The sequence below is a fragment of the Mobula hypostoma genome, chromosome 6 (genome assembly GCF_963921235.1).
Source record: "Mobula hypostoma chromosome 6, sMobHyp1.1, whole genome shotgun sequence".
NCBI lineage: Eukaryota > Metazoa > Chordata > Chondrichthyes > Myliobatiformes > Myliobatidae > Mobula > Mobula hypostoma.
Window position 1 is genome coordinate 53,646,121 of NC_086102.1, and position 24,136 is coordinate 53,670,256.

The 24,136-nt window shown below is 41.1% G+C and overlaps 1 protein-coding gene across 6 annotated transcripts in view; it reads left to right on the top strand.

The window, feature by feature from the left end:
• The window catches only part of LOC134348049 (OX-2 membrane glycoprotein-like), a 52,795-nt gene that overhangs the window by 23,308 nt on the left and 5,351 nt on the right, over positions 1-24,136 (top strand). The window contains exons 2-4 of one of the 6 annotated variants that reach the window (XM_063050838.1): positions 2,452-2,661; positions 10,545-10,867; positions 13,232-13,558. In XM_063050838.1, the coding sequence (XP_062906908.1) occupies positions 10,810-10,867; positions 13,232-13,558 (385 nt within the window). In that variant the 5' untranslated portion in view covers positions 2,452-2,661; positions 10,545-10,809. Of the gene's footprint in view, positions 1-2,451; positions 2,662-2,714; positions 2,921-10,544; positions 11,169-13,231; positions 13,559-24,136 lie in introns of those variants that run through there. The other 5 variants (XM_063050839.1, XM_063050840.1, XR_010018337.1 and 2 more) reach the window with 5 other exon arrangements.

Sequence of the window (24,136 nt, forward strand, 5' to 3'; positions counted from 1 at the left end):
ATTAATGGTCCATTAGGCAAGTATACCATATCAAACCAGAGACAGAAACACAAACATGAGGAATTCTGCAGATGCTGGAAATTCAAGCAACACACATCAAAGTTGCTGGTGAACGCAGCAGGCCAGGCAGCATCTCTAGGAAGAGGTACAGTCGACGTTTCAGGCCGAGACCCTTCGTCAGGACTAACTGAAGGAAGAGTTAGTGAGAGATTTGAAAGTGGGAGGGGAAGGGGGAGATCCAAAATGATAGTTAGAAGGCAGGAGGGGGAGGGATGGAGCCAAAAGCTGGACAGGTGATTGGCAAAAGGGATATAAGAGGATCATGGGACAGGAGGCCCGGGGAGAAAGGCAAGGGCGGGGGGAACCCAGAGGATGGGCAAGGGGTATAGTCAGAGGGACAGAGGGAGAAAAAGGAGAGTGAGAGAAAGAATGTGTGTATAAAAATAAATAACGGATGGGGTACGAGGGGGAGGTGGGGCATTAGCGGAAGTTAGAGAAGTCAATATTCATGCCATCAGGTTGGAGTCTACCCAGACGGAATATAAGGTGTTGTTCGTCCAAACTGAGTGTGGCTTCATCTTTACAGTAGAGGAGGCAGTGGATAGACATGTCAGAATGGGAATGGGATGTGGAATTAAAATGTATGGCCACTGGGAGATCCATATTGAGCTAAATGGCCACGTGATCAGATTTTCAGCTCTGCCATTTCAGAGGTGAGGCAGCTTTTCTTTGAACTAATGTCATGGCATTATTTTCAGACCTTTGTTAGAGCAGGCATTTAGTTTAGTGTCTGATCAGAAATGCAGGCCCTTAGACTGTGCAGCATTCTTTCAGCACTGCCCTCACATCTGCCGCATTAAGGACTTAAACCTGGAGTAGCCTTGTGCTTTTGAAATCCTGCACGTGCAAGAACTGAAACAATTACTTATGAAGCAGGAACAAAACCTGACAGCACCATAATCATACATAATGTTGAAAGGAAAAATGTTATTAAAAATCGGGTGGTTTAGCAGCAATGGTGGAGAGTTAATAGTTTAGGTCACGGTAGCATAGGAATCAGTGGAACACTGGGTTCAATTCCCACCACTGTCGGTAGGATTTTGTGTGTTCCTCCTGTGACTGTGTGGATTTCCACGACTGTTCCGGTTTTCTCCCACATATGGATTCGTGGTGTAATTGGTCATATGGGTGTAATTGGGCTCATTGGCTGGAAGGGCCTATTATCATGCTGTACTTCTAAACAAATAAATTTTGAAAATGTTTCAGAAATTGACAGAATTTCAGCAAATACCAAGCCAAGGAAATGATAGCACTGAGCGTGTCATGGAATGGATGAGCAGATGGTTTAAAAGCATTAAAAATAAGGTGAAGGGAAGTAGATATGGGGGAAAGCAACAGAATAATGGTGCAAGGGCAAAAAAAGGAGAAAATGGAAGTTATAAAGAAACAAAATATAGTTCTGGAGGAGGAATGAATGAACAGGTACAGGAGAAGGGTCAGAGGCTTGGCAAATGTGTTGAGGATATCACTCCCATGGTCCATGAATGTAGAGGAAGGAAGGGAGGAAAATGCTGTGGTGAGGATCAGCTACTTAGTCAATCAGCTGACTGCAACGCGTGTTAAAAGGAAGAAAGTTTCTAAAAATCCGGTGGTTTAGCAGCATTGGTGGAGAGGGGAAAGAGTTAACATTTTAGCTCAATGGCCTTTCATCAGAACAGAAATGTTTCCTTCCTTTATCCTGAGTGATACAAGACCTGGTCATCCTCAGTTCCACAGGCTTTAGGATAAAGGACCTGCTCACAGAATAGAAGACACATAAAAATGTGTAGAAGAGATAACTGTTTTGTTCTGAAACATAGATTAGGAATATCAGCGAAGATCCGCAGCAGCTGAAGGCAGTATAAGGCCTGGAAGGTTTTAACTTACCCCCTAGAGAAATGTAGTGCTCTTCAGGCTTGCGATTTGCTTCACTGGAAGAGTGTGAGCATCTGAGAACAAAGGAGGAGAGGGTGCAGCACCAAAACAGCGAGAATCCCTGCACCGTGCTTCTGAACAGAAATGACAGGTTGAGTGATGAGATCGAACACAGACTGCTCACGGAGTGAAAATGGGAGAAGTGATGATTCGGAAGTCTGCGGTGAGATGGAGAAAAATTCCCCATACTGCAGAGCTTTAGTAAATCAATTACAAAAAGAATCATGCCAGTTGTGGTATATATAACAATGAAAAAAAACGACTGTGGATTTAGGGCTGCTGTCCCTTAGTAAGGCTTGTGTCATGTGACTAATGGTTCTCTGCACTACCAGATTTGTTGAAGATATCAGAGAACGTCTATAAAAAGAGAATAATTGACACACATAGTTCTTACATTGCTTGTGCCTCATGAATGTGTCTAAATTCTGTGGTGGATTGCTTTAGTATGAATAAACTGTTACGCATTCCTTTATTCAGCAGTTCCCAACCACCGGGCCGCAAAGCATGTGTACCGGGCCGCGAGGAAACGATATGATTTGGCGATATGAGTGAGCTGCACCATTCCTCATTCTCTGTCACGCCCACTGTTGAAATCGAACGCACGTGAGGCCATTACCTGCACGTCATCCATGTCAGCGCGGGAAGGAGATCAACTCCTCGAGCTTGCAAATGATGGTGGGCTGAAAGGTACGTTTGACATAACATCTCTGCCGGCATTCTGGATCAAAGTCATGGCTAAATATCCGGAGATAGCCACGAAAGCACTGAAAACGTTGCTTCCATTTCCAACGTATCTCTGCAGTGAATGCAACGAAAACTAAATTGCAGAATAGACTGGACGTAAGGAACCCCCCCCTTCCAGTATCACTGTCTCCCATCACCCCTCGATGGCACCGTCTTGTTGCAGCGAAACAAGCCCAGGGCTCCCACTGGTTCAGCGATATTGGTGTGTTGCAATGATTTTATATGTTCATACAGGGAAAATATGTGCTGTGTGTTTAATATCCAAATGTTACTTAAAATATTATAATGCTATTGACTTATAAATGACATATAACCATATAACAATTAAAGCATGGAAACAGGCCATCTCTGCCTTTCTAGTCCGTGCCGAACGCTACTCTCACCTCGCCCCACCGACCTGCACTCAGCCCATAACCCTCCATTCCTTTCCTGTCCATACACCTATCCAACTTAACTTTAAATTATAATATCGAACCTGCCTCTACCACTTCAACTGGAAGTTCGTTCAACACTTACTTCAAGCTCTCCTGTCCTCCCCTGATAATTGACTTATTGCTATATTCATGCGAGGAAAATATGTGCTGTGTGTTTAATATTAAATTCGTTAGATAAACCCTTTTAGAAAAGAAATTGAGTGTATTAGCCACTTATTACCGATATTCCGATCGTGATTAACACCCCCCCCCCCCAAACAGAACAGTGGATGGAGCTTCTTCAGTGTCATTTATGCCTGGTACGACTTGCTCCTCATGATCTTTGCTGACCAAGAGCTGGCTGTGGTTGAAATTTGTTGCTGGAAGAACTCAGGCTGGGGAAGGGTAGAACTAGGATGTAGTGAAGTGTAATGTGGGCTCTATGTTTCCAGGAAATTCCTGGTCACTGTCTCTCAGATGGTGAGCCAGTGCATTTCTCTTTGTCAATTAGACCGTAAGACCATAAATATAGAAGCAAATTGAGGCCACTCTACCAGGTTCTGACAATTACCGACAGTGTAGGGGCAATTTATGGTGGCCAACTTTCTTTGGGATGTAGGAAGAAACCAGAGCCCCTGAAGGAAACCCATGCAGTCACAAGGAGAACATGCAAACTCCACACATGTAACATCCAAAGTCAGGATTGAACACTGCTTTCTGGCACTGTGAACTCAATTCTATTGGCTGAACCACTGTGCATGCAATGTGCTCTTTCTTTCTGAGGAATTTGGTGCACAGTCAGGGAGGTATGGGTTTAAGGTGGCTGTTAAAGTTGATGGAGAGAATTTTACATGCTGTGCTGAAAAAATGGAAGCAACTAACAGCAGGCACTGCTGAGGCAAACAACAGAGGCATTTTGAGGTGGGTGGTGATGTTGTGGGCCTGGTGGTTCAATAAATATACAAGCAAAAGAAACAAAGATTCCTTAATGGAAATAGAGTGGTTTGAAAATTAAAATGAGGACAGGCTCAAGTGAACTTAAAAACTAGCATGGATTAGTTTGGCCAATTAGCTTGTTCCCACACTGTAAATTCCATATAAATTTGATTAGTGTGAGATAAAGAATTACATTAGACAATCAGCTAATAGCAATGTTATTGTCAACACATCCTTTACATCACCCAGCTCCATGCTGTCAGCTCAGGGCAAGGTGCCATAATGTTCATGCGTGCAGAACCTACAAGGAAAAAGCAAGGATGGTAATAAGACTGAATGAACAACGTATTTTTCTCCTGACACTTTGTCCTCTGCTAGAGTCAAATTGGAGATGGGCTTTGAAATGTGTTTCATGGCCTTTTTGGTCCAGGGCAGTCGTATGTATTTAAGGGGAGGCTTTGTGACTGCTACTTTTAGAGAGTTTCCAAATGGCTCCAATACCATTTCGACTATGACACCTTCCCATCACTTTCTAGAAGTAAAGATCTTCACATTGGTTACTCTTAGGTTTATTGGACTTAGGCTAATGATCTATTCTTGCAGATTAGACAAAGTAACGTGCTCCATCTGAATAATTTAGGAACAAAGATGGGGATTAAAATAAGTAAGATTTTCTAATGAATGTTCCGTTTTTATTTTGTTTGTCTGAGTTACTATTGATTCCTGTCATGGAGGGAAGTGCAGTGCATGTTTGTTTGGAGTCAGTATAAGTTCTGTAAAAATTAAAAATTAACTGCAGATTCTGGAAATATGAAACAATAGCAGAAGATTCTGGAAGTACGCAGCAAGCCAGGCAACATCAATAGAAAGAGTTAATTTTTCATCAGAACTGTAAAAATTTCTCTTCCGAGTTCTGATGATGGACTTTGTACTCAAAATGTTAACTCTATTTTTCTTTCCATAAATGCTGCCTGGCCTGCTCAGTATTTCCAGCAATTTCTGTTTTTGTAGTGGATAATTTTGCATTGTGCAAAGTTGAAACTACTTTGTAATTGCACTCCTGATCTTTTTTAAAAGTCTTAATGAGAGAAAATGATCAATCATCATCTGAAATGTTTTTAAAGCAACTTTTAACAGCAGGGTAGGCCCAATTCCTTCAGATAATCATCTGTTCAAAGATTCCCCATTGATTCATGAGCTGACTTCTCACTTCTTGCTGTGTAACTTCTCTCTGCTATTTTGTAAACATTTGGTGGCATTTTGCACCATGCTATTAATTATTTTCTCTTGCACAGATATTAAGCAACATTTATTGGCATCTTATTTTGCATCTGACCTTTATGTGATAGACTGCGGATGTTTGATAATTTCCACCCACTATTCCATTTATCTTGATCACACAAGCACAAAGTATGTCTCATAAAATGGCACTAAGGCCTCATTATTAGGAATAGGATCAAATCTCTTTTAGGGCATAAAATCTATTCAGCTATTTGAGTTGCATTTTAAAAATATTAAGCTTTATATTTAAATGATCGGATTTTTGCAAAAGCTATTCTTTCGGTGAAATAGTTGAAATCAAATCTGGTGAGGGTATAGCTATGTTTGTAACATCAGCAGATTAATCATTTGAGTCATATTCTTTTCCTGGTTTGTGTCATTTTTGTAGGTGTCAACTCATGTAGCTGGGATAAAGACTCCAATGTATACATTTTGTAAGATCTAAATACATTGTATGCTAATTAGTAAATTTAAACAAGGCATTATTATTACTCACATTTTTCATGTATTTTGAAAGTGTCATGTTACAAAATTAACTTGTCAGGACTATCACTCCTAGAACTCAATTATTCCTCGTGCTACAAATCTGATATAATAATTTATAAACCTTGCGGTAGCACTTCTTATATTAAACTCTTTAAAGTCTTAGCGAGTTGTGAGGAAGTAGTATGTAAGTGGAGTCTTTCATTCAGTGTAGCTTTCAGACAGACAGACTGGAACCTTGCTTTTTGATCCATTAGTTTATCCCTTGGGGAGCTGATAGAGAAGCTGCTATTAGGATGCAGCAAACCTGTGTCAGGGGGCTCAAACTGAAAATGGGTGTGTGGGGAAGGATGTCAATCAGGGTTACCGTCATTTGTCCAGTTATTATAATCTCCAAAAATGTGTAAGCAATGACATGAATGCGCAGTTTGGTCAGAAGCAGATTTTCTTTTTGGTATCAGGTTTGATCCAACATTTGATATCCATTGTTAAGACACACACATGAATTGTGGGCGTAAAGTACTCCAGCATTTTTGGAACTTTATGTTAGCAATGATCTGATGCTATCAGGAGAAGTGAGGAAATCAAAGCTGGAAGGGATGTTTTGCTTTAAGAGCGGTCTGTGTAACTGGAAGATCTCCCAGTCCTTTTTAAAGAAAAGGGCTTCCCTTCCTCCACCATCAACTCTGCTCTCAAACGCCTCTCCCCCAATTCACGCACATTTGCTCTCACTCCATCCTCCCGCTACCTCACTAGGAATAGGTTTCCCCTTGTCCTCGCCTACCACCCCACCAGCCTCCGGGTCCAAGATACTGTTCTCCGTAACTTCCGCCACCTCCAACCCGATCCCACCACTAAGCAAATCTTTCCCTCCCCCACTCTCTCTTCTTTCCGCAGGGATCGCTCCCTACATGACTCCCTTGTCCATTCGTTCCCCCCCCATCCCTCCCCACCGATCTCCCACTTGGCACTTATCCTTGTAGGCGGAACAAGTGCTACACATACCCTTACACTTCATCCCTTACCACCATTCAGGGCCCCAGACAGTCCTTCCAGGTGAGGCGACACTTCACCTGTGAGTTGGCTGGGGTGACATACTGCGTCTCGTGCTCCCGATGTGGCCTTCTATGTATTAGCGAGACCCGACGCAGACTGGGAGATTGTTTCGCTGAACACCTACGCTCTGTCCGCCAGAGAAAGCAGGATCTCCCAGTGGCCACACATTTTAATTCCACGTCCCATTCCCATTCTGATATGTCTATCCACGGCCTCCTCTACTGTAAAGATGAAGCCACACTCAGGATGAAGGAACAATGCCTTATATTCTGTCTGGGTAGCCTCCAACCTCACGGCATGAACATTGACTTCTCTAACTTCCGCTAATGCCCCACCTCCCCCTTGTACCCCATCTGTTATTTATTTATATACACACATTCTTTTTCTCTCACTCCTTTTTCTCCCTCTGTCCCTCTCACTATACTCCTTGCCCATCCTCTGGGTTTTCTCTCCCTCCCCCTTTTCTTTCTCCCTGGGCCTCCTGTCCCATGATCCTCTCATATCCCTTTTGCCAATCAACTGTCCAGCTCTTGGCTCCATCCCTCCCCCTCCTGTCTTCTCCTATCATTTTGGATCTCCCCCTCCCCCTCCCACTTTCAAATCTCTTACTAGCTCTTCTTTCAGTTAGTCCTGACTAAGGGTCTCGGCCCGAAACATCCACTGTACCTCTTCCTAGAGATGCTGCCTGGCCTGCTGCTTTGATGTGTGTTGCTTGAATTTCCAGCATCTGCAGAATTCCTCGTGTTTGCGTTTCTGTCTGTGGTGGGAAAGCTGTTGGAAAAGATTCTTAGAGATAGGATCTATAGGCATTTAGAGAATCATGGTCTGATCAGGGACAGTCAGCATGGCTTTGTGAAGGGAAGATCGTGTCTAACAAGCCTGATAGAGTTCTTTGAGGAGGTGAGGAGGCATATAGATGCAGTGGATGTGATCTGTATGGATTTTAGTAAGGCATTTGACAAGGTTCCACACGGTAGGCTTATTCAGAAAGTCAGAAGGCATGGGATCCTGGGAAGTTTGGCCAGGTGGATTCAGAATTGGCTTGCCTGCAGAAGGCAGAGGGTGGTGGTGGAGGGAGTACATTCAGATTGGAGGATTGTGACTAGTGGTGTCCCACAACGATCTGTTCGTGGACCTCTACTTCTCGTGATTTTTATTAACGACCTGGATGTTGGGGTAGAAGGGTGGGTTGGCAAGTTTGCAGACGACACAAAGGTTGGTGGTGTTGTAGGTAGTGTAGAGGATTGTCAACGATTGCAGAGAGACATTGATAGGATGCAGAAATGGGCTGAGAAGTGGCAGATGGAGTTCAACCCGGAGAAGTGTGAGGTGGTACACTTTGGAAGGACAAACTCCAAGGCAGAGTACAAAGTAAATGGCAGGATACTTGGTAGTGTGGAGGAGCAGAGGGATCTCGGGGTCAGAAGGGAAGAGGAAGAAGGAAAGAGGGGTGATGATAGAGGATTCGGTACTTAAGGCAACAGAGAGGAGATTTCCTGGATATGAAAGAGACTCCCAGATGTTTTGTTACCTCCAAGGTTCCAGGATCAAAGACATCTCAGATCGCGTCCATAGCATTCTTAAGGGAGAGGGTGGACAACCGCAAGTCATATATATTGATACAATTGACTTAGGTAGGAAAAGGGACGTGAAGTCCTGAAGAGCAAATAGAAGGAGTTAGGTAGGAATCCTAAAGCAGCACCTCATGGGCAATAATCTCTGGATTGCAGCCTGTGCCATGCACTGGTGTGGATAATAATAGGATAATTTAGCAAGTGTACGTGTGGCTGAAGAGATGGTTTCAGATTTGTGAATCATTGAAAACTCTTCCAGAGAAGGTATATCCTGTACAAAAGGGACAGGTTATACCTTAATTCAAGGGAGACCAATATCCTTGTGGGCAGATTTGCTTGAGCTATTGGGAAGGATTTCAACTAGTTTGGCAGGGGGTGGGAAGGTCAGAAAATAGGCAGCAGGTGTAATGGTAGATTCAGCATGCGGACAGACTGTGAGGAAGAATAGGTACTGGATGGGGTATAATTGCAGTCAGTAGGATGTGTTGAAGTGAGTCTATTTTAATGCAAAGAATATCAGAAACATGGGTGATGCACCTATAATATAGATCAGCACATGGAACTACAATGTTGTGATATTATAGAGACTTGGCTAACAGAATGGCTGTTGGCTGTTCGAAGATTTAGATGTTTCAAAACGTACAGGGGCAAGGTAAAAGAGAGGGGAAGAGGCATTATGAGAAGGGGATTGCGTTTTTGCACGTACCATAGTGGGAAGAGGTATTGTCCAGGTAGCTGTGAGAGTCCATGGGTTTATAGTGGACATCGGTAGATAAGCTGTCTCCAGAGATAGAGACAGAGAGATTGAGAAGGGGAGGGAGGTGTCAGAAATGGACCGGGTAAATTTGAGAGCAGGGTGGAAGTTGGAGGCAAATTTGCATATATTACATTATTACAAAATTACAGTATTACATATATCTGTTGGTGAAAGTATGTGAACCTCTGGGGTAATGCCTTCTACAAAAGCTATTTGGAGTCAGGTGTTCCAATCAATGTGGTGAGATTGGAGGTTTGGGTTGTGGACGTGCCCTGCCCTATAAAAATGGTTCACCAAGTCGGGTTACTGACAAAGTCTGCTCTTCTCAAGAAAGATCTGTTTATGTGCCCCATGCCGTGATCAAAACAACTTTCAGAGGACCTTAGAAGAAGAATTGTAGAGATAATTTTTCTCAATAAGTAAATGAACAAGTATAATATTTTGTGTCATTTATTTAATTGGGTTCTCTTTATCTCATTTTAGGACTTAATGTGAAGATCTGATCACATTTTAGGTTATATTTATGCCAAAATAGAGAAAATTCTACAGGGCTCACGAACTTTCTAGCACACTGTATGTTCCAATAAGAATAAACCCAGCTATTCAATTTCTGTGTAGCCCACCATTCCAGGCAACTATCTGGTGAATCTCTTCTGCACTCTTTCTATTGTTACAGCACCCTCCCTCCAGTGTGGCAAATGGAGCTGTACCCAACACTCCAGTGTGGTCTAACCAATGTTTCATACAGCTATAACATGACACCATAACTCTTATACTCAATATCTCAGCCTATGAAACCAAGCAGACAAAATGTCTTCCTTGTTTTCCTATGCAGCTAGATTACCATTTTCAGTGAGCTATAGACTTGCACCCAAAGGTCCCTCTATGCATCAATACTCCTAAAGTTCTTACCATTTACTGTACATATCCTGCAAGGATTTGCTTTCCAAGGTGCATTAGCTCATTCCATTTACCATTTTTCTGCTTAACTTTCTGACTGATCTGTGTCCCGCTGTACACATAGGCTACCTTCTTTGCTTTCTACAATCTCCACAATTTTTTGCAACACACACAAAATGCTGGAGGAGCTCAACAGGTCAGGCAGCATCAATAGAAAAAAGTGCAGTTTACATTTCGGGCCGAGACCCTTCAGCAGGCACAAATTTTTACCTCTTCTGTATATATGTTATCAGACACATGCATTCTCATCCAAGACATATGTATATCCAGTATAATTAGCATACCTTTGAGTGTTTTGGGAATAAATATTTGTGAAATGGTTGATTAGTTTTCTTTACAATATTCTATTTTATTTCTGTTTCACAGCTCAAAGTCCAATTGTGAAGACAAAGGAAAAAATAACAGCAGTTTTAGGAGAAAGTTTTTCCTTCACTTGTACAACAAATTTAAATGATATTCTACAGGTGACCTGACAAAAGTTAAATGGTCAAACAGAGGAAAACATCGCCATCTATAATGAAAAAATTGGACCCAAAGTATTTGGACCATTTATGGATAGGGTGTCTATTTTGACATCAAAGCAGCAAGAATCCACCCTTGTACTTTCTGGAGTGAGACATGAAGATAAAGGATGTTATCAGTATTCCCAGATGGATCAAATATTGGGAAGACCTGCCTGAATGTACTTGGTAAGACTTGTACAAATAAAAATAAAGTATGTCTTCAACCACCGAAGTCCACTTCGCTCATTAAATTATCTCCTTCCACATTCCCTATGTGACTATTTAATCATGAATGCAAACTCGTGCAAGATTCCAGAATTTTTTTAATTCTAGCGTCATTCAAACTAACCTATTCAAACAAAACTCTCAATCTTTTTTTGTTAATTGTTATCTTGAAATAGAATTGATTGAATTAAAATCATCTATGATAGTCTGTTCTGTAATTTCATTATCTCATGTAAAAGTGACTAAAATATTTACTTTTTACTTAAAAATACAACTGATATTTACTTACCTGAAGTTGATGTTAATTAGTAAGAATAAGCAATAAGTTATGTCTAGTCGATAATAGGTATTGTCTATTACGACTGAAAATTCAATTTGGATCATTTTGAAACACATATCTCATGGTGTGTTGATTAATTAAGATGTTTTATTTCCCATGAGGCTGACCTTGCAGCTGAGAAGCAATCAGGCAATTTAGCAGTCTACAGTCCACGGGTTTAACTGGATCATGGATGGGACATTGCTCAGTTATGTGCTTAGCATCGTATGTTCTTAAACCATTGTACTTTCCTTGTTGCACTGACAGGTATTCTGCCTGGATCAGTAGTTATGAGAGTACTTTGTGTATTGCCAAGGAAATCATGTGGTCAGTTGTTAAATTGGAGGACTAGTAATTCAAATTTCATTTGAGGACCTGAGGTAAACAGTGGGTTAAATAATCTAGATTCAGAATACTGCTGTCCACAATATGCGCTAATAAAGCTGTTGCCCACGAGCTCCAGTGCCCGGCTTCAATCTTGACCTCAGTTATTTGGACATTCTCTCCATGACCACACGGATTTCCTTTGGCTGCAGTGGTTTCCACTCACACATCAAAGATGTGCAGATTGATAGATTGGCCGCAGTAAATTGCATGAATGACAGGAATGTTGAGGGGAGAACAAAATGGGACTACTGTGAATGGATGCTTGCTGCTTAGTGAAACTTGGTGGGGTGGAAAGCTTGTTTCTGTGCTGTAATCCATTGATATCATTGGAATGGATTTCAAGGCAGACTATCACATAGTTAATGTAATAATGTATTTAGTAGTGTAGGATATTCCTGGGTTAAGAACTTTCAACTTATGAACACCCCTACATACAGGCATGCTCACAAAATTCAATGTACGTACTTACAAACAGCAGAATTAGTTTCTTCTCACTTCACTTTCTAAAATTGTTCTTTCTTTATCAGTCGTGTGTGCTTTTGATGCCACTCCTTGTAGTACTGTGGAGGTATGGTTACCATTGGTTATGATACCAAGTGAGTTTTATTTTGTTGTTTATTTTCCATCATGGACAAAATCAACTTACGGACATCTATAAAAACATGAATGACCTGTAGCAACTGGGGATAAACTTTTATGCATGTAGTTTCCTGGTAGCTCACTAACAATGTCTTCCCAAACTGTAGCTGTTTTATCCCCACAAAGAATATCACAGATTTTGCTCTTTATCTTTTAGACTTAAAATAATGAGTAACAATGGGAGTTCAAGAGTTCAGATGAGTAATTTCTGGCACTTTTGTTATGAAACATGAAAAGGTTGTATTCATGATGCTCCAGAAATAAGGCATTGCTATTAAAAGCACCAGAGATAGATAATGGGGCAGTGACTGGGAACCAAATACATAGTTATGTGCTTTTTCATCCAGAAGAAATGTCAGGTGTGAGCCCTGCAGGAAAAGTAAAGTGCAGTACCAAAAGGACTTTACTGTACATGTTTGACCCTTGCATGTAATCAGGAAATAATGGGTGTGGTATTTGCAGTGCTATAGAAACCAATATGATAACTGAGATAAAGATCAGCTGTCTTGCATCTTCTGACATGATATTCAGGTAAATAAAAAAGTATTTTTGGTGCTGTCCTGCAACAGATTCTTCTAGTTTTCCAGTTCAAGTGTTGTTGCCTATGAAAACTTATTACAGATGGAGTTGTCAACTATTTAAGGATTGATGTTTAATAATGTTATTAATAATAAATGATTTGCAATCACTATTGGCCAGGGTCAGGAGAAAACTTGCCCTGTCCATTGTAAAGAGCTTTGTATCAGAGGAGCAGTCAGGGTCTCAATTTACCAATTCAGTTGAAAAGTACACTTCCAATACAGTGCTGCTCCTTCAAATCAGCACGGAAGTACAAGTCCAGGGTTTGTGCTTTGGGCTTTGGAGTGGAACAAAGCTGATGAGAATCATTTTACCAAACTGTGGTAAAATCATTCATACCAATTTGAAAACTTCAAGGTCTTGACGGGAAATTTTAACTGTATTCTGTTTCCATTTCACAGCAAAAAGTCCACATGAAGAGACTCAAGAGAATAAGACAGCAGTTATAAGTGCAAACGTTAACTTCAGCTGTACAACACAATTAGAAAATATTCAACAGGTTATCTGGAAAAAGCTAAGAGGTCAATCTGAGGAAAATATCAAATTTAATGTAAAACTCAATGCATTTGAGAAACATGTTAAAAGAGCTTCTTTTATATCAACAAATGAGTCAGTGTACACAATAGAACTATCTGGAATAAAGCTTGAAGATGAAGGATGTTATCAATGTCTCTTTAATACATCTGAAATTGATTCAAGCTCTGGCAAGACCTGCCTCACTGTAACTGGTAAGTATAATACATTAATGAGCAGAAAGATGAAACAAAGATGTGGACAACATTTCTGTCAATGAGTTATTAGATTTTTGAACAATACTGAAAACACTTAGCAGATGGGGTAATAACTATGGAGGGAGAAAATGAGTCTTCATTTCAGTCAAAGACCTGGGCAAATTAATTACCTATAGTAAATTTGCAAAAAGGTCAGAGGTAGTAATTCATCCCAGTCTGTATCATTTAAACAAACAAAACTGAGGATTATTGGAGTTATACTTTAAAACTTCTAAAATACTTTAAAGTTTCTAAAATTCATTTCACTGAAGTTAATGGAAGTAAATTTTACCCAAGGGAGAATTACGTGCCTAGAGAAGTGCTCCAAAAGTCAACAATTTGACAATTCTGAAATCACACAGGTTTAGTCTCCAGCTCATCAGCTAATACTTGCCAAGCTCCCTACAAGTCCGCCTTCCAACCCCTCCTGCAAAGACTTTGAGTTTCCCACTTCCTTCCCACTCACCAGGACCCTGACCTTGGTATCTTTGTCAGCCATAGGTGTGGCACGGGAGGATAGTTAATATTGTGCCTTTATTTAAGAAGAGCAGCAGGGACACTTCAGCAAACTGCAGGCAAGTGAGTCTTGCATAAGTGGTGGGAAAGTTATTGGAAGGGATTTTCAGAGGAAGAGTTTATTAGCATTTGGAAGGATGAGGACTGATTAGCAGAATCACATCTCACAAATTAAATAGTTTTTTATTGAAGATGTAACCAAGAGACACGTGAGCACAGCAGTAGATGTTTTCTGCATGGACATTATAGCAAAGTCTTCCACATGGTAGACTGTGACAGCAGGTTAGAACACATGGATTCAGAGTGAGAAGGTTCAATAGATGAGGAAGCAGAGAGTGATAGTGTAGGGTTGCTTTTCCAGATGGGAGGCCTGTGATCTGTAGTGTGCTGCAGGGATCATTGCTGGATCCTCTGTTGTTTGTAACATAATGATTTGGATGCGAATGTAGGTAGCGTGATTGAGTAAGTTTGTAGATGGCGAAAAAAAATGGTGGAGTCATTGATACTGAAGAAGGTGAAACTACAACAGGATAGAGATCAACTGAGAAAGGGAATGGCAGATGGAATTTAACTTGGACACAGAGATTGTGCAGATGGTGGAAATAGTTCCCTGAAAATGGGAATACAAGTAGACAGGGTAGTGAAGAAGGCATATGGCATGCTTAGATTCATTGGCTGAGGCACTGAGTAGGGATGTTGGCACTTCAGGTGTCAGTTGTACAAAAGTTTGCTTAGTCTGCACTTGGAATATTATGTGCGGTTCTGGTCAGCGTGCTACAGGAAAGATACGATTAAAACAGAGGCTGCAGAAAAGATTCACAATTATGTTGCCTGGAGTGGAGAACTTGAGTTAGCAGAAGGAATTGGATACACTGGGTCTGTTTCCCCTAGACTGTAGCAAGCTGGGAGGAGACATGATTAGAGGTATGTAGAATTATGAGAGGCATAAATAGCATAGATAGCAATGTCTGTTTCCTGTGGTGGAAATGACTAAAATCAGAAGCGTAGATTTAAGGTGACCAAGAGAAGGTTTAAAAGGGATCTGAGGAGCACATTTTTCACACCCAGAATAGTTGGTAAATGGAATAAGCTGTCAGAGGAGGTGATGAAATATATATATATGAGGCATCTTGACAGGTACTTAAATGAGCCAGGGAGAGAGAGATATGGAATTCATGCAGGCAAATGGAATGACTATAAATAGACATGATGGTGAGAATACATGTGGTAGACTGAAGGGCCTGTTTCTATTCTGTACAACTCTGACAATGACTCTGGTAGACAGGTTGTCTAAAGGCAGATGATGGTTAATAATGACCCATAAAGTATTCACTGTGGTTTATTAATAATGAAGATTATGGGATTAAAAAGCCACATATACAATTTAAAAATGCAGATATGTGTATATGGAACCATAAAATTACAAAAATGGTATTTACAATTTGAAAATTTACCAAAACTGCAGCAAATAGATCTCACATTTGAATCCTCCATATCTCAGATAAAAATCCTGTACTACCAGTTTGAGAGTGAGAAGTTAAAATCAGATGTATCAGTATTACAGTGGAGTAAAGAGGATTACAGAGGCATGAGAGAGGAGCTTGCCAAAGCAGATTGGAAAGTGCCACTAGCAGAGATGACAGCAGAACAGCAATGGGTGGAGTTTCTGGAAGCAATTCAGAAGTCACAGAATCAATACATCTCAAAGAAGAAGAAGTATTCTAAAGGGAGGATGAGGCAACTGTGGCTGTCAAGGGAAGTGGATGACAGCATAAGAGCAAAAGAGAGGGTGTATAATACAGCAAAGCTTAGTGGGAAGTTAGAGAATTGGGAAGGTTTTAAACACCAACTGAAGGCAACTATAAGGAGAGAAAAGTTAATATATTAAGGTAAGCCGGCCAAAAATATAAAAAAGGATACCAAAAGATTTTTTTTCACATATGTAAAGAGTAAAAGAGAGGCAAGAATGAATATCAGACTGCTGGAAAAAGATTCCTGAGATGTAGTCATGGAAGAGAAAAAATTGCAGATGAACTTAAAAAGTATTTTGTTCACCGTGGAAAACTCCAGCAGTACGCCAACAATTTGAGAGCATCAGAGGGCAGATGTCAGTATGGTTGCTCTTACCAAGGAGAAGCAAGTTGCTCTTACTGAGAAGCTGAAACGTTTGAAAGTAGATAAGACAGCTTGACCAGATGGACTACACCCCAGGGTTCTGAAAATGGTACCTGAAGAGATTGTGGTGGCATTTTTAATGACCTTTCAAGAATGGTTAGATTCTAGAATGTTTCCGGAGGACTAGAAAATCACAAACCATAGAAACTACAGCACAGAAACAGGCCCCTTGGCACTTCTTGGCTGTGCCGAACCATTTTCTGCCTAGTCCCACTGACCTGCACAAGGACCGTATCCCTCCATACACCTCCCATCCATGTATCTGTCCAATTTATTCTTAAATGTTAAAAAAGAACCCGCATTTACCACCTCGTCTGGCAGCTCATTCCATACTCCCACCACTCTCTGTGTGAAGAAGCCCCCCCAATGTTCCCTTTAAACTTTTCTCCCCTCACCCTTAACCCATGTTCTCTGGTTTTTTTCTCCCCTTGCCTCAGTGGAAAAAGCCTGCTTGCATTCACTCCATCTATACCCATCATAATTTTATATACCTCTATCAAATCTCCCCTCATTCTTCTACGCTCCAGGGAATAAAGTCCTAACCTATTTAATCTTTCTCTGTAACTGAGTTTCTGAAGTCCCAGCAACATCCTTGTAAACCTTCTCTGCACTCTTTCAACCTTATTTATATCCTTCCTGTAATTTGGTGACCAAAACTGAACACAATACTCCAGATTCGGCCTCACCAATGCTCAACCTCAACATAACATTCCAGCTCTTATACTCAATACTTCGATTAATAAAGGCCAATGTACCAAAAGCTCTCTTTACGACCCTATCTACCTGTGACGACACTTGTAGGGAATTTTGTATCTGTATTCCCAGATCCCTCTGTTCCGTGCCTTACCATTAACCCTGTATGTTCTACCTTGGTTTGTCTTTCCAACGTGCAATACCTCACACTTGTCAGTATTAAACTCCATCTGCCATTTTTCAGCCCATTTTTCCAGCTGGTCCAAGTCCCTCTGCAGGCTCTGAAAACCTTCCTAACTGTCTACTACACCTCCAATCTTTGTATCATCAGCAAACTTGCTGTTCCAATTTACCACATTATCATCCAGATCATTGATATAGATGACAAATAACAATGGACCCAGCACTGATCCCTGTGGCACACCACTAGTCACAGGCCTCCACTCAGAGAAGCAATTCTCTACCACCACTCTTTGGCTTCTTCCATCGAGCCAATGTCTAATCCAATTTACCACCTCTCCATGTATACCTAGCGACTGAATTTTCCTAACTAACCTCCCATGCGGGACCTTGTCAAAGGCCTTACTGAAGTCCATGTAGACAATATCCACTGCCTTCCCTTCATCCACTTTCCTGGTAACCTCCTCGAAAAACTCCAACAGATTGGTCAAACATGACCTACCACGCACAAAGCCATGTTGACTCTCCCTAATAAGCCCCTGTCTATCCAAATGCTTGTAGATTCTGTCTCTTAGTACTCCCTCCAATAACTTACCTACTACTGACGTTAAACTCACCGACCTATAATTTCCCGGATTACTTTTCGATCCTTTTTTAAACAATGGAACAACATGAGCCACTCTCCAATCCTCCGGCACTTCACCCGTAGACAGCAACATTTTAAATATTTCTGCCAGGGCCCCCGTAATTTCAACACTAGTCTCCTTCAAGGTCCGAGGGAACACTCTGTCAGGTCCCGGGGATTTATCCACTTTAATTTTCCTCAAGACAGCAAGCACCTCCTCCTTTTCAATCTGTACAGTTTCCATGGTCTCACTACTTGATTCCCTCAATTCCATAGATTTCATGCCAGCTTCCTTAGTAAATACAGACGCAAAAAACCTATTTAAGATCTCCCCCATTTCCTTTGGTTCCGCACAAAGCCGACCACTCTGATCTTCAAGAGGACCAATTTTATCCCTTACAATCCTTTTGCTCTTAATATACTTGTAAAAGCTCTTTGGATTATCCTTCACTTTGACTGCCAAGGCAACCTCATGTCTTCTTTTAGCCCTCCTGATTTCTTTATTAAGTATTTTCTTGCACTTCTTATACTCCTCAAGCACCTGATTTACCCCCTGTTTCCTATACATTTCATACAACTCCCTCTTCTTCTTTATCAGAGTTGCAATATCCCTTGAGAACCAAGGTTCCTTATTCCTATTCAATTTGCCTTTAATCCTGACAGGAACATACAAACTCTGCACTCTCAAAATTTCCCCTTTGAAGGCTTCCCACCTACCAATGACATCTTTGCCAGAGAACAACCTGTCCCAATCCACGCTTTTTAGATCCTTTCTCATTTCTTCAAATTTGGCCTTCTTCCAGTTCAGAACCTCAACCCCAGGACCAGATCTATCCTTGTCCATGATCAAATTGAAACTAATGGTGTTATGATCACTGGAACCAAAGTGCTCCCCTACACAGACTTCTGTCACTTGCCCTAATTCGTTTCCTAACAGGAGATCCAATATTGCATCCCCTCTAGTTGGTCCCTCTATATATTGATTTAGAAAACTTTCCTGAACATGTTTTACAAACTCTAAACCATCTAGACCCCTAACAGTATGGGAGTCCCAATCAATATATGGAAAATTAAAATCCCCTACCACCACAACTTTATGTTTCCTGCAGTTGCCTGCTATCTCTCTGCAGATTTGCTCTTCCAAGTCTCGTTGACTATTGGGTGGTCTGTAATACAATCCCACTAATGTGGCCATACCTTTCCTATTTCTCAGCTCCACCCATAAGGACTCAGTAGACAAGCCCTCTAATCTGTCCTGCCTGGGCACTGCTGTAATATTTTCCCTAACAAGCAATGCTACTCCCCCACCTTTCATTTCTCTGCCTCGATCACATCTGAAACATCGGAACCCTGGAATATTAAGCTGCCAGTCCTGCCCCTCCTGTAGCCAAGTTTCACTAATTGCTACAACATCATAATTCCACGTGTCAATCCACGCCCTCAACTCATCCGCCTTCCCCGCAATACTCCTAGCATTGAAATATATACACCTCAGAAGATTTTTACCACCACTCACAACCTTTCTATCAGCGGATTTGCTTAAACTTTCAACATCATTTATTTTCACAAGTGTCTCTCTACTCTTTAAGAAGGGAGGAAGGCATAAAAAAGGAAATTATAGACCAGTTCGCCCTACATTAGTGGTTGTAAATATGTTGGAATCCATTATTAAGGAGTTACCTGGAGTACTTGGAGGAATATGGTAAAATAAGCATAAGGGGAAATCTTGCCTGACAAACCTGCTGGGATTCTTTGAGGAAATAACAGCCAGGATAGGCGAAGGAGAGTCAGTGGATGTTGTTTACTTGGATTTTCAGAAGGCTTTTGACAAGGCTGCTAAACAAGATAGGAGTCCATGGCATTATAGGAAAGGTAGAAGACTGATTGAAGGCAGAGTCAGAATAAAGGGTGCCTATATGTGTTGACTGCCTAGGACCAGCAGTGTTCCACAGGAGTCTGTGTTGGGATAGCTTTTCACTTTATATGTCAATGATTTGGAGATTGAAATTGATGTTTTGCTAGCTAAGTTTGCGGACAATACAAAGATAGGTGGCAGTACTGCTGAGGAAGCAGGGAGTCAGCAGAAGGACTTGGACGGATTAGGAGAATTGGCAAGGAAGTGGAGGATTGATACAGTGTAGGAAAGAATATAGTCATGTACTTTGGTAGAAGGAATAAAAGTGTGGACTATTTTCCAAATGGGGAGCAAGTTCAGAATTCAGAGGTTCAAAGGGACTTGGGAGAACTCATGCAGTGTTCCCTAAAGATTAACTTGCAAGCTGAGTCGGTGGTGAGGAAGGCAAATGCATTGTTAGCATTCATTTCGGGAGGACTGCAATATAAACGCAAGGATGTAATGCTAAGGCTTTATAAGGCATTGGTCAGACTGCACTTGGAGCATTGTGTGCAGTTTTGGGCCCCTTATCTAAGAAAAGATGTGCTGGCATTGGAGAGGGTCCAGAAAATATTCACAAAAATGATCCCAGGAATGAAAGAATTAATATATGAGCAGAGTTTGATGACTCTAGGCCAGTATTCACTGGAGTTTAGAAGAATGAGGGGCTCCCTCATTGAAACCTACTGAATATTTTAAGTCTTTGAACGAGTGGATGTTCCCTTGTGCGGGAGTCTAGGCCCAGAGGGCACAGCCTCAAAATAGAGGGATGTCCCTTTACAACAACTGTGAGGAGGAAATGCTTTTGCCAGAAGGTGGTGAATCTGTGGAATTCATTGCTACAGACGGCTGTGGAGGCCAAGTCGTTTGATATATTTAAAGTGGAGATTGATAGGTTCTTGAGTAGTAAGGTCGTCAAAGGTTACAGGTAGAAGGCAGGAGAACAGGATTGGGAAGGATAATAAATCAGCAATGATGGAATGGTGGAGCAGACTCAATGGACCGAGTAGCCTAATTCTGTTCCTATCTTTCATGGCCTTATGGTCTTAATCAATCTATAGAGATTCCAATTGGAGAGAGTGTGGTACTGGATCTCTTATTAGAGAATGAGTCAGGGCAGGTGACTGAAATATGTATAGGCGAACACTTTGGATCTGGTGATCATAATTACATTAGTTTGAAGATAATCACATAGAAGGATAGGACTAGCCCTTGGTTTGAGATTTTAAATGGAGAAAAGCCAATTTTGATGCCATCAGAAAGGACCTGGCAAGTGTGGATTGGGTCAGGTTGTTTTCTGGCAAAGGGATCTTCAGTAAATGGGGGACCTTCAAAAGTGAAATACTGAGAGTGCAGAGTTTGTATGTTCCTTGTAAGAATGAAAGGCAAGTCTAATGGGTTTAGGGAACCTTGGTTTCAAAGGATATTGAGGCCCTGGTTAAGAAGAAGAAGAAGTTTTTGCACAGCAAGTATAGGCAGCAAGAAACAAATGAGATGCTTGAAGAGTATAATGAATGCAAGAGAACACTTAAAAGGAAAATCAGGAGGGCTAAAAGAAGGCATTAGCTTGCTCTGGCAGACAATGTGAAGGAGAATCCCAAGGACTTCTACAGATATATTAAGATCAAAAGGATAGCAATGGACCAAATTAGTCCACATGAGATCAGTGTGGTAATTTATACAAAAGAGATGGAGGGTGTAATAGATTTTCAATAGAGTTTTTGATTATTTATTCTCTTGGGAGATGGACGCAGAGACTGTAGAACTGAAGCAAAACATTACTGAATTCATAGACTGTATCCAAATTACAGAGAAGGACGTGCTTGCTGTCTTGAGGGAAAATTATGGTAGGTAATTCCCAGGGCCTGATAAGGTGTCCTCTTGGTCTATATGGGAGGCCAGTGCAGAAATTGCAGAGGCCCAGCCAGAGATAGTTAAAGCATCCTTAGCCGCAGGTGAGGGGCTGGAGGTCTGGAGGGCTGGAGGATAGCTAATGTTGTTTCATTGTTCAAGAAAGGCTCTTGGAATAAGCCTGGAAATTATAGGCTAATGAGCCTGACCTGAATAGTGGGTGAATTATAGGAAGGTATTGTAAGGGAATGGATATATGTGTAAGTATTTGGATAGCCAGGGCCTTTGACAAAGTCTGGCACAGAAGGCTGGTCCAGAAGTATCAGTTGCTTGGCATTAGACCATAAGACCATTAGACATGAGAGTAGAATTAGGCCATTCAGCCTATCGAGTCTACACCGGCATTTCAACACGGCTGATCCCAGATCCAATTCAATCCCATACACCTGCCCTCTCACCATATCCCTTGATGCCCTGACCAGTCAGGAATCTATTAACTTCTGCTTTAAATATACCCATGAGTTGGCCTCAACTGCAGTCTGTGGCAGAGCATTCTACAGACTCACCACTCTGGCTGAAAAAATCCCTCCTTTCAGGATGAAGTAGTAAATTGGATTCAAGATTGACTTTGCAGAAGACGCCAGGGTAGATGGTAGCCTTTCTGTTACTGGTCGTGTGCCAGAGATTAATGCTGGATCTGTTGTTCTTTGCTAAATGATCTGGATGATAAAGTGGCAAACTGGATCAGCAAATTTGTGGATAACATTAAGAATGTGAGCATAGTGGACAGCAAAGAAGGTTATCAAAGCCTACAGTGAGATGTATAAAAGCTGTAAAAAAAATGGGCTAAAAATGGCAGATGAAATTAATGCATTAAGTAGTGTCACATGTAAATAGGGTCATGAAGAGAGCTTCTGGCATGTTGGCTTTAATAAATGAAAGTACTGAATACAGGAGTTGGTATGTTATGTTGAAGTTGCATGAGATGTTGGTGAGGCCAAATTTGGAGTACTGTGTGAAGTTTAGGTCACCTACCTACAGGAAAGATATCAATAAGATTGAAAGAGTACAAAAAAAATATTATGAGGATGCTACTGCGACTTAATGATCTGAGTTGCCTGTAGAGGTTGAATAGCTTAGTACCATACTTTATTCCCGGGACTGTAGGAGAATGAAGGAAGATTTGAAAGAATATACAAAATTATGAGATTTATAGATATGGTAACTGCAAGCAGGCTTTTTTCCACTGAAGATAAACAAGCCTGGAAGTAGGTTAAATGTTAAGGGTGAAAGGTGAAATATTTAAGTAGCCATGAGGGAAAAGTTCTTCACTCAGAGGGTGTAGAGAGAGAGAAAGAGAGAGTGTGTGTGTGAGTGAAGCTTCCAGCTGAAGTAGTGGATTTCAACATTTAAAAATAGTTTGGATAAGCATATGAATGGGAGGGGTATGGAGGTCTATGGTCCAGGTGCAGGTCATTGGAACTAGGCAGAATGACAGTTTGGCACAGGGTTGATGGGCCAAATGGTCTGTTTCTATGCTTTAGTGCTCTGTGACTCTATGACTAAGCTATGGAAATCCCTAATTGGATTAGTACAGAGGTAGTGTGAGCAATTCTGGGTGCCACACCTTGAAAATATTGAAAGGTATTGACCTTTGGTAGAATGCACTATAACTTTACCAAAATCATACATGAACAAGAAATTCACCAGAAATTACACAATTATGTTGTATCTATCGTTTGTGAAACTTAGAAAGTTAAGCTATGATTTGATCAATCCAAGTTAATAATGGGGAAAATGGAGTGCAGCTTTTTGACTAAATGGGAAGTCTTGGACATGTGGCATGGTCTAAACAATTAGGGGTCCTGTCAGAAGTGAAGTTAGGAAATGCGTACATAGGCAGAGTTGAAGAAGCTTGCGATATCATTTTATAAAAATTGCGTGTTCTTTGGTATTTTGTTATTTTTAAACCTGAGTTTGGTAGATTTTTGGTAACCAAGTTTATCTGAAGTTATCGGTCAATGGATAAGCATGGCCATCCCTTTAAATGCCAGAAAAGCTTGGGAGGCTACTGATCTTCCCATGTTCCCATAGTTCGATGCTCTGGTTGAAGTCTCCTGAATAAAGGGACCTTCACCTGGAAGTGTAGGCAGTGGAAGAAGTTCTTGGTATCATTTTGAGCTTGAAATGATTGCAATATAGAAATGTGTGGTTGAAGCTGAGACCTTTGTTGAGGATGGACTATTCAAGGTCTCAAAGGAGAAGCTGAAGATCTGAAGAAGGGATGAAAGACAGAATCAACTGAAGAAATGGAAGAGTCATTTTTTGTCTTATTCTAGTGTAAGCTCCTTAGACTAAAACTGAAACTCTGATTTTGTCTTTGCTACCTGACCTGCTGAGGATCTGCATCAACATTTAACCTCATTTTAGGTTTAGAGTATCTGCAGTATCTTGTTTCTGCTGCTTGGAACCCCAAAATCATATGGCAATCATAGAGCTTGTTTCCCTGAGCAATCTGAAAAGTATGGCATGTTCTTCGACTGAATTATTGGTTTTAAAAGTATTCCATGAAGAGCAGATGTGTCAAGCAGCAATCTTCTTA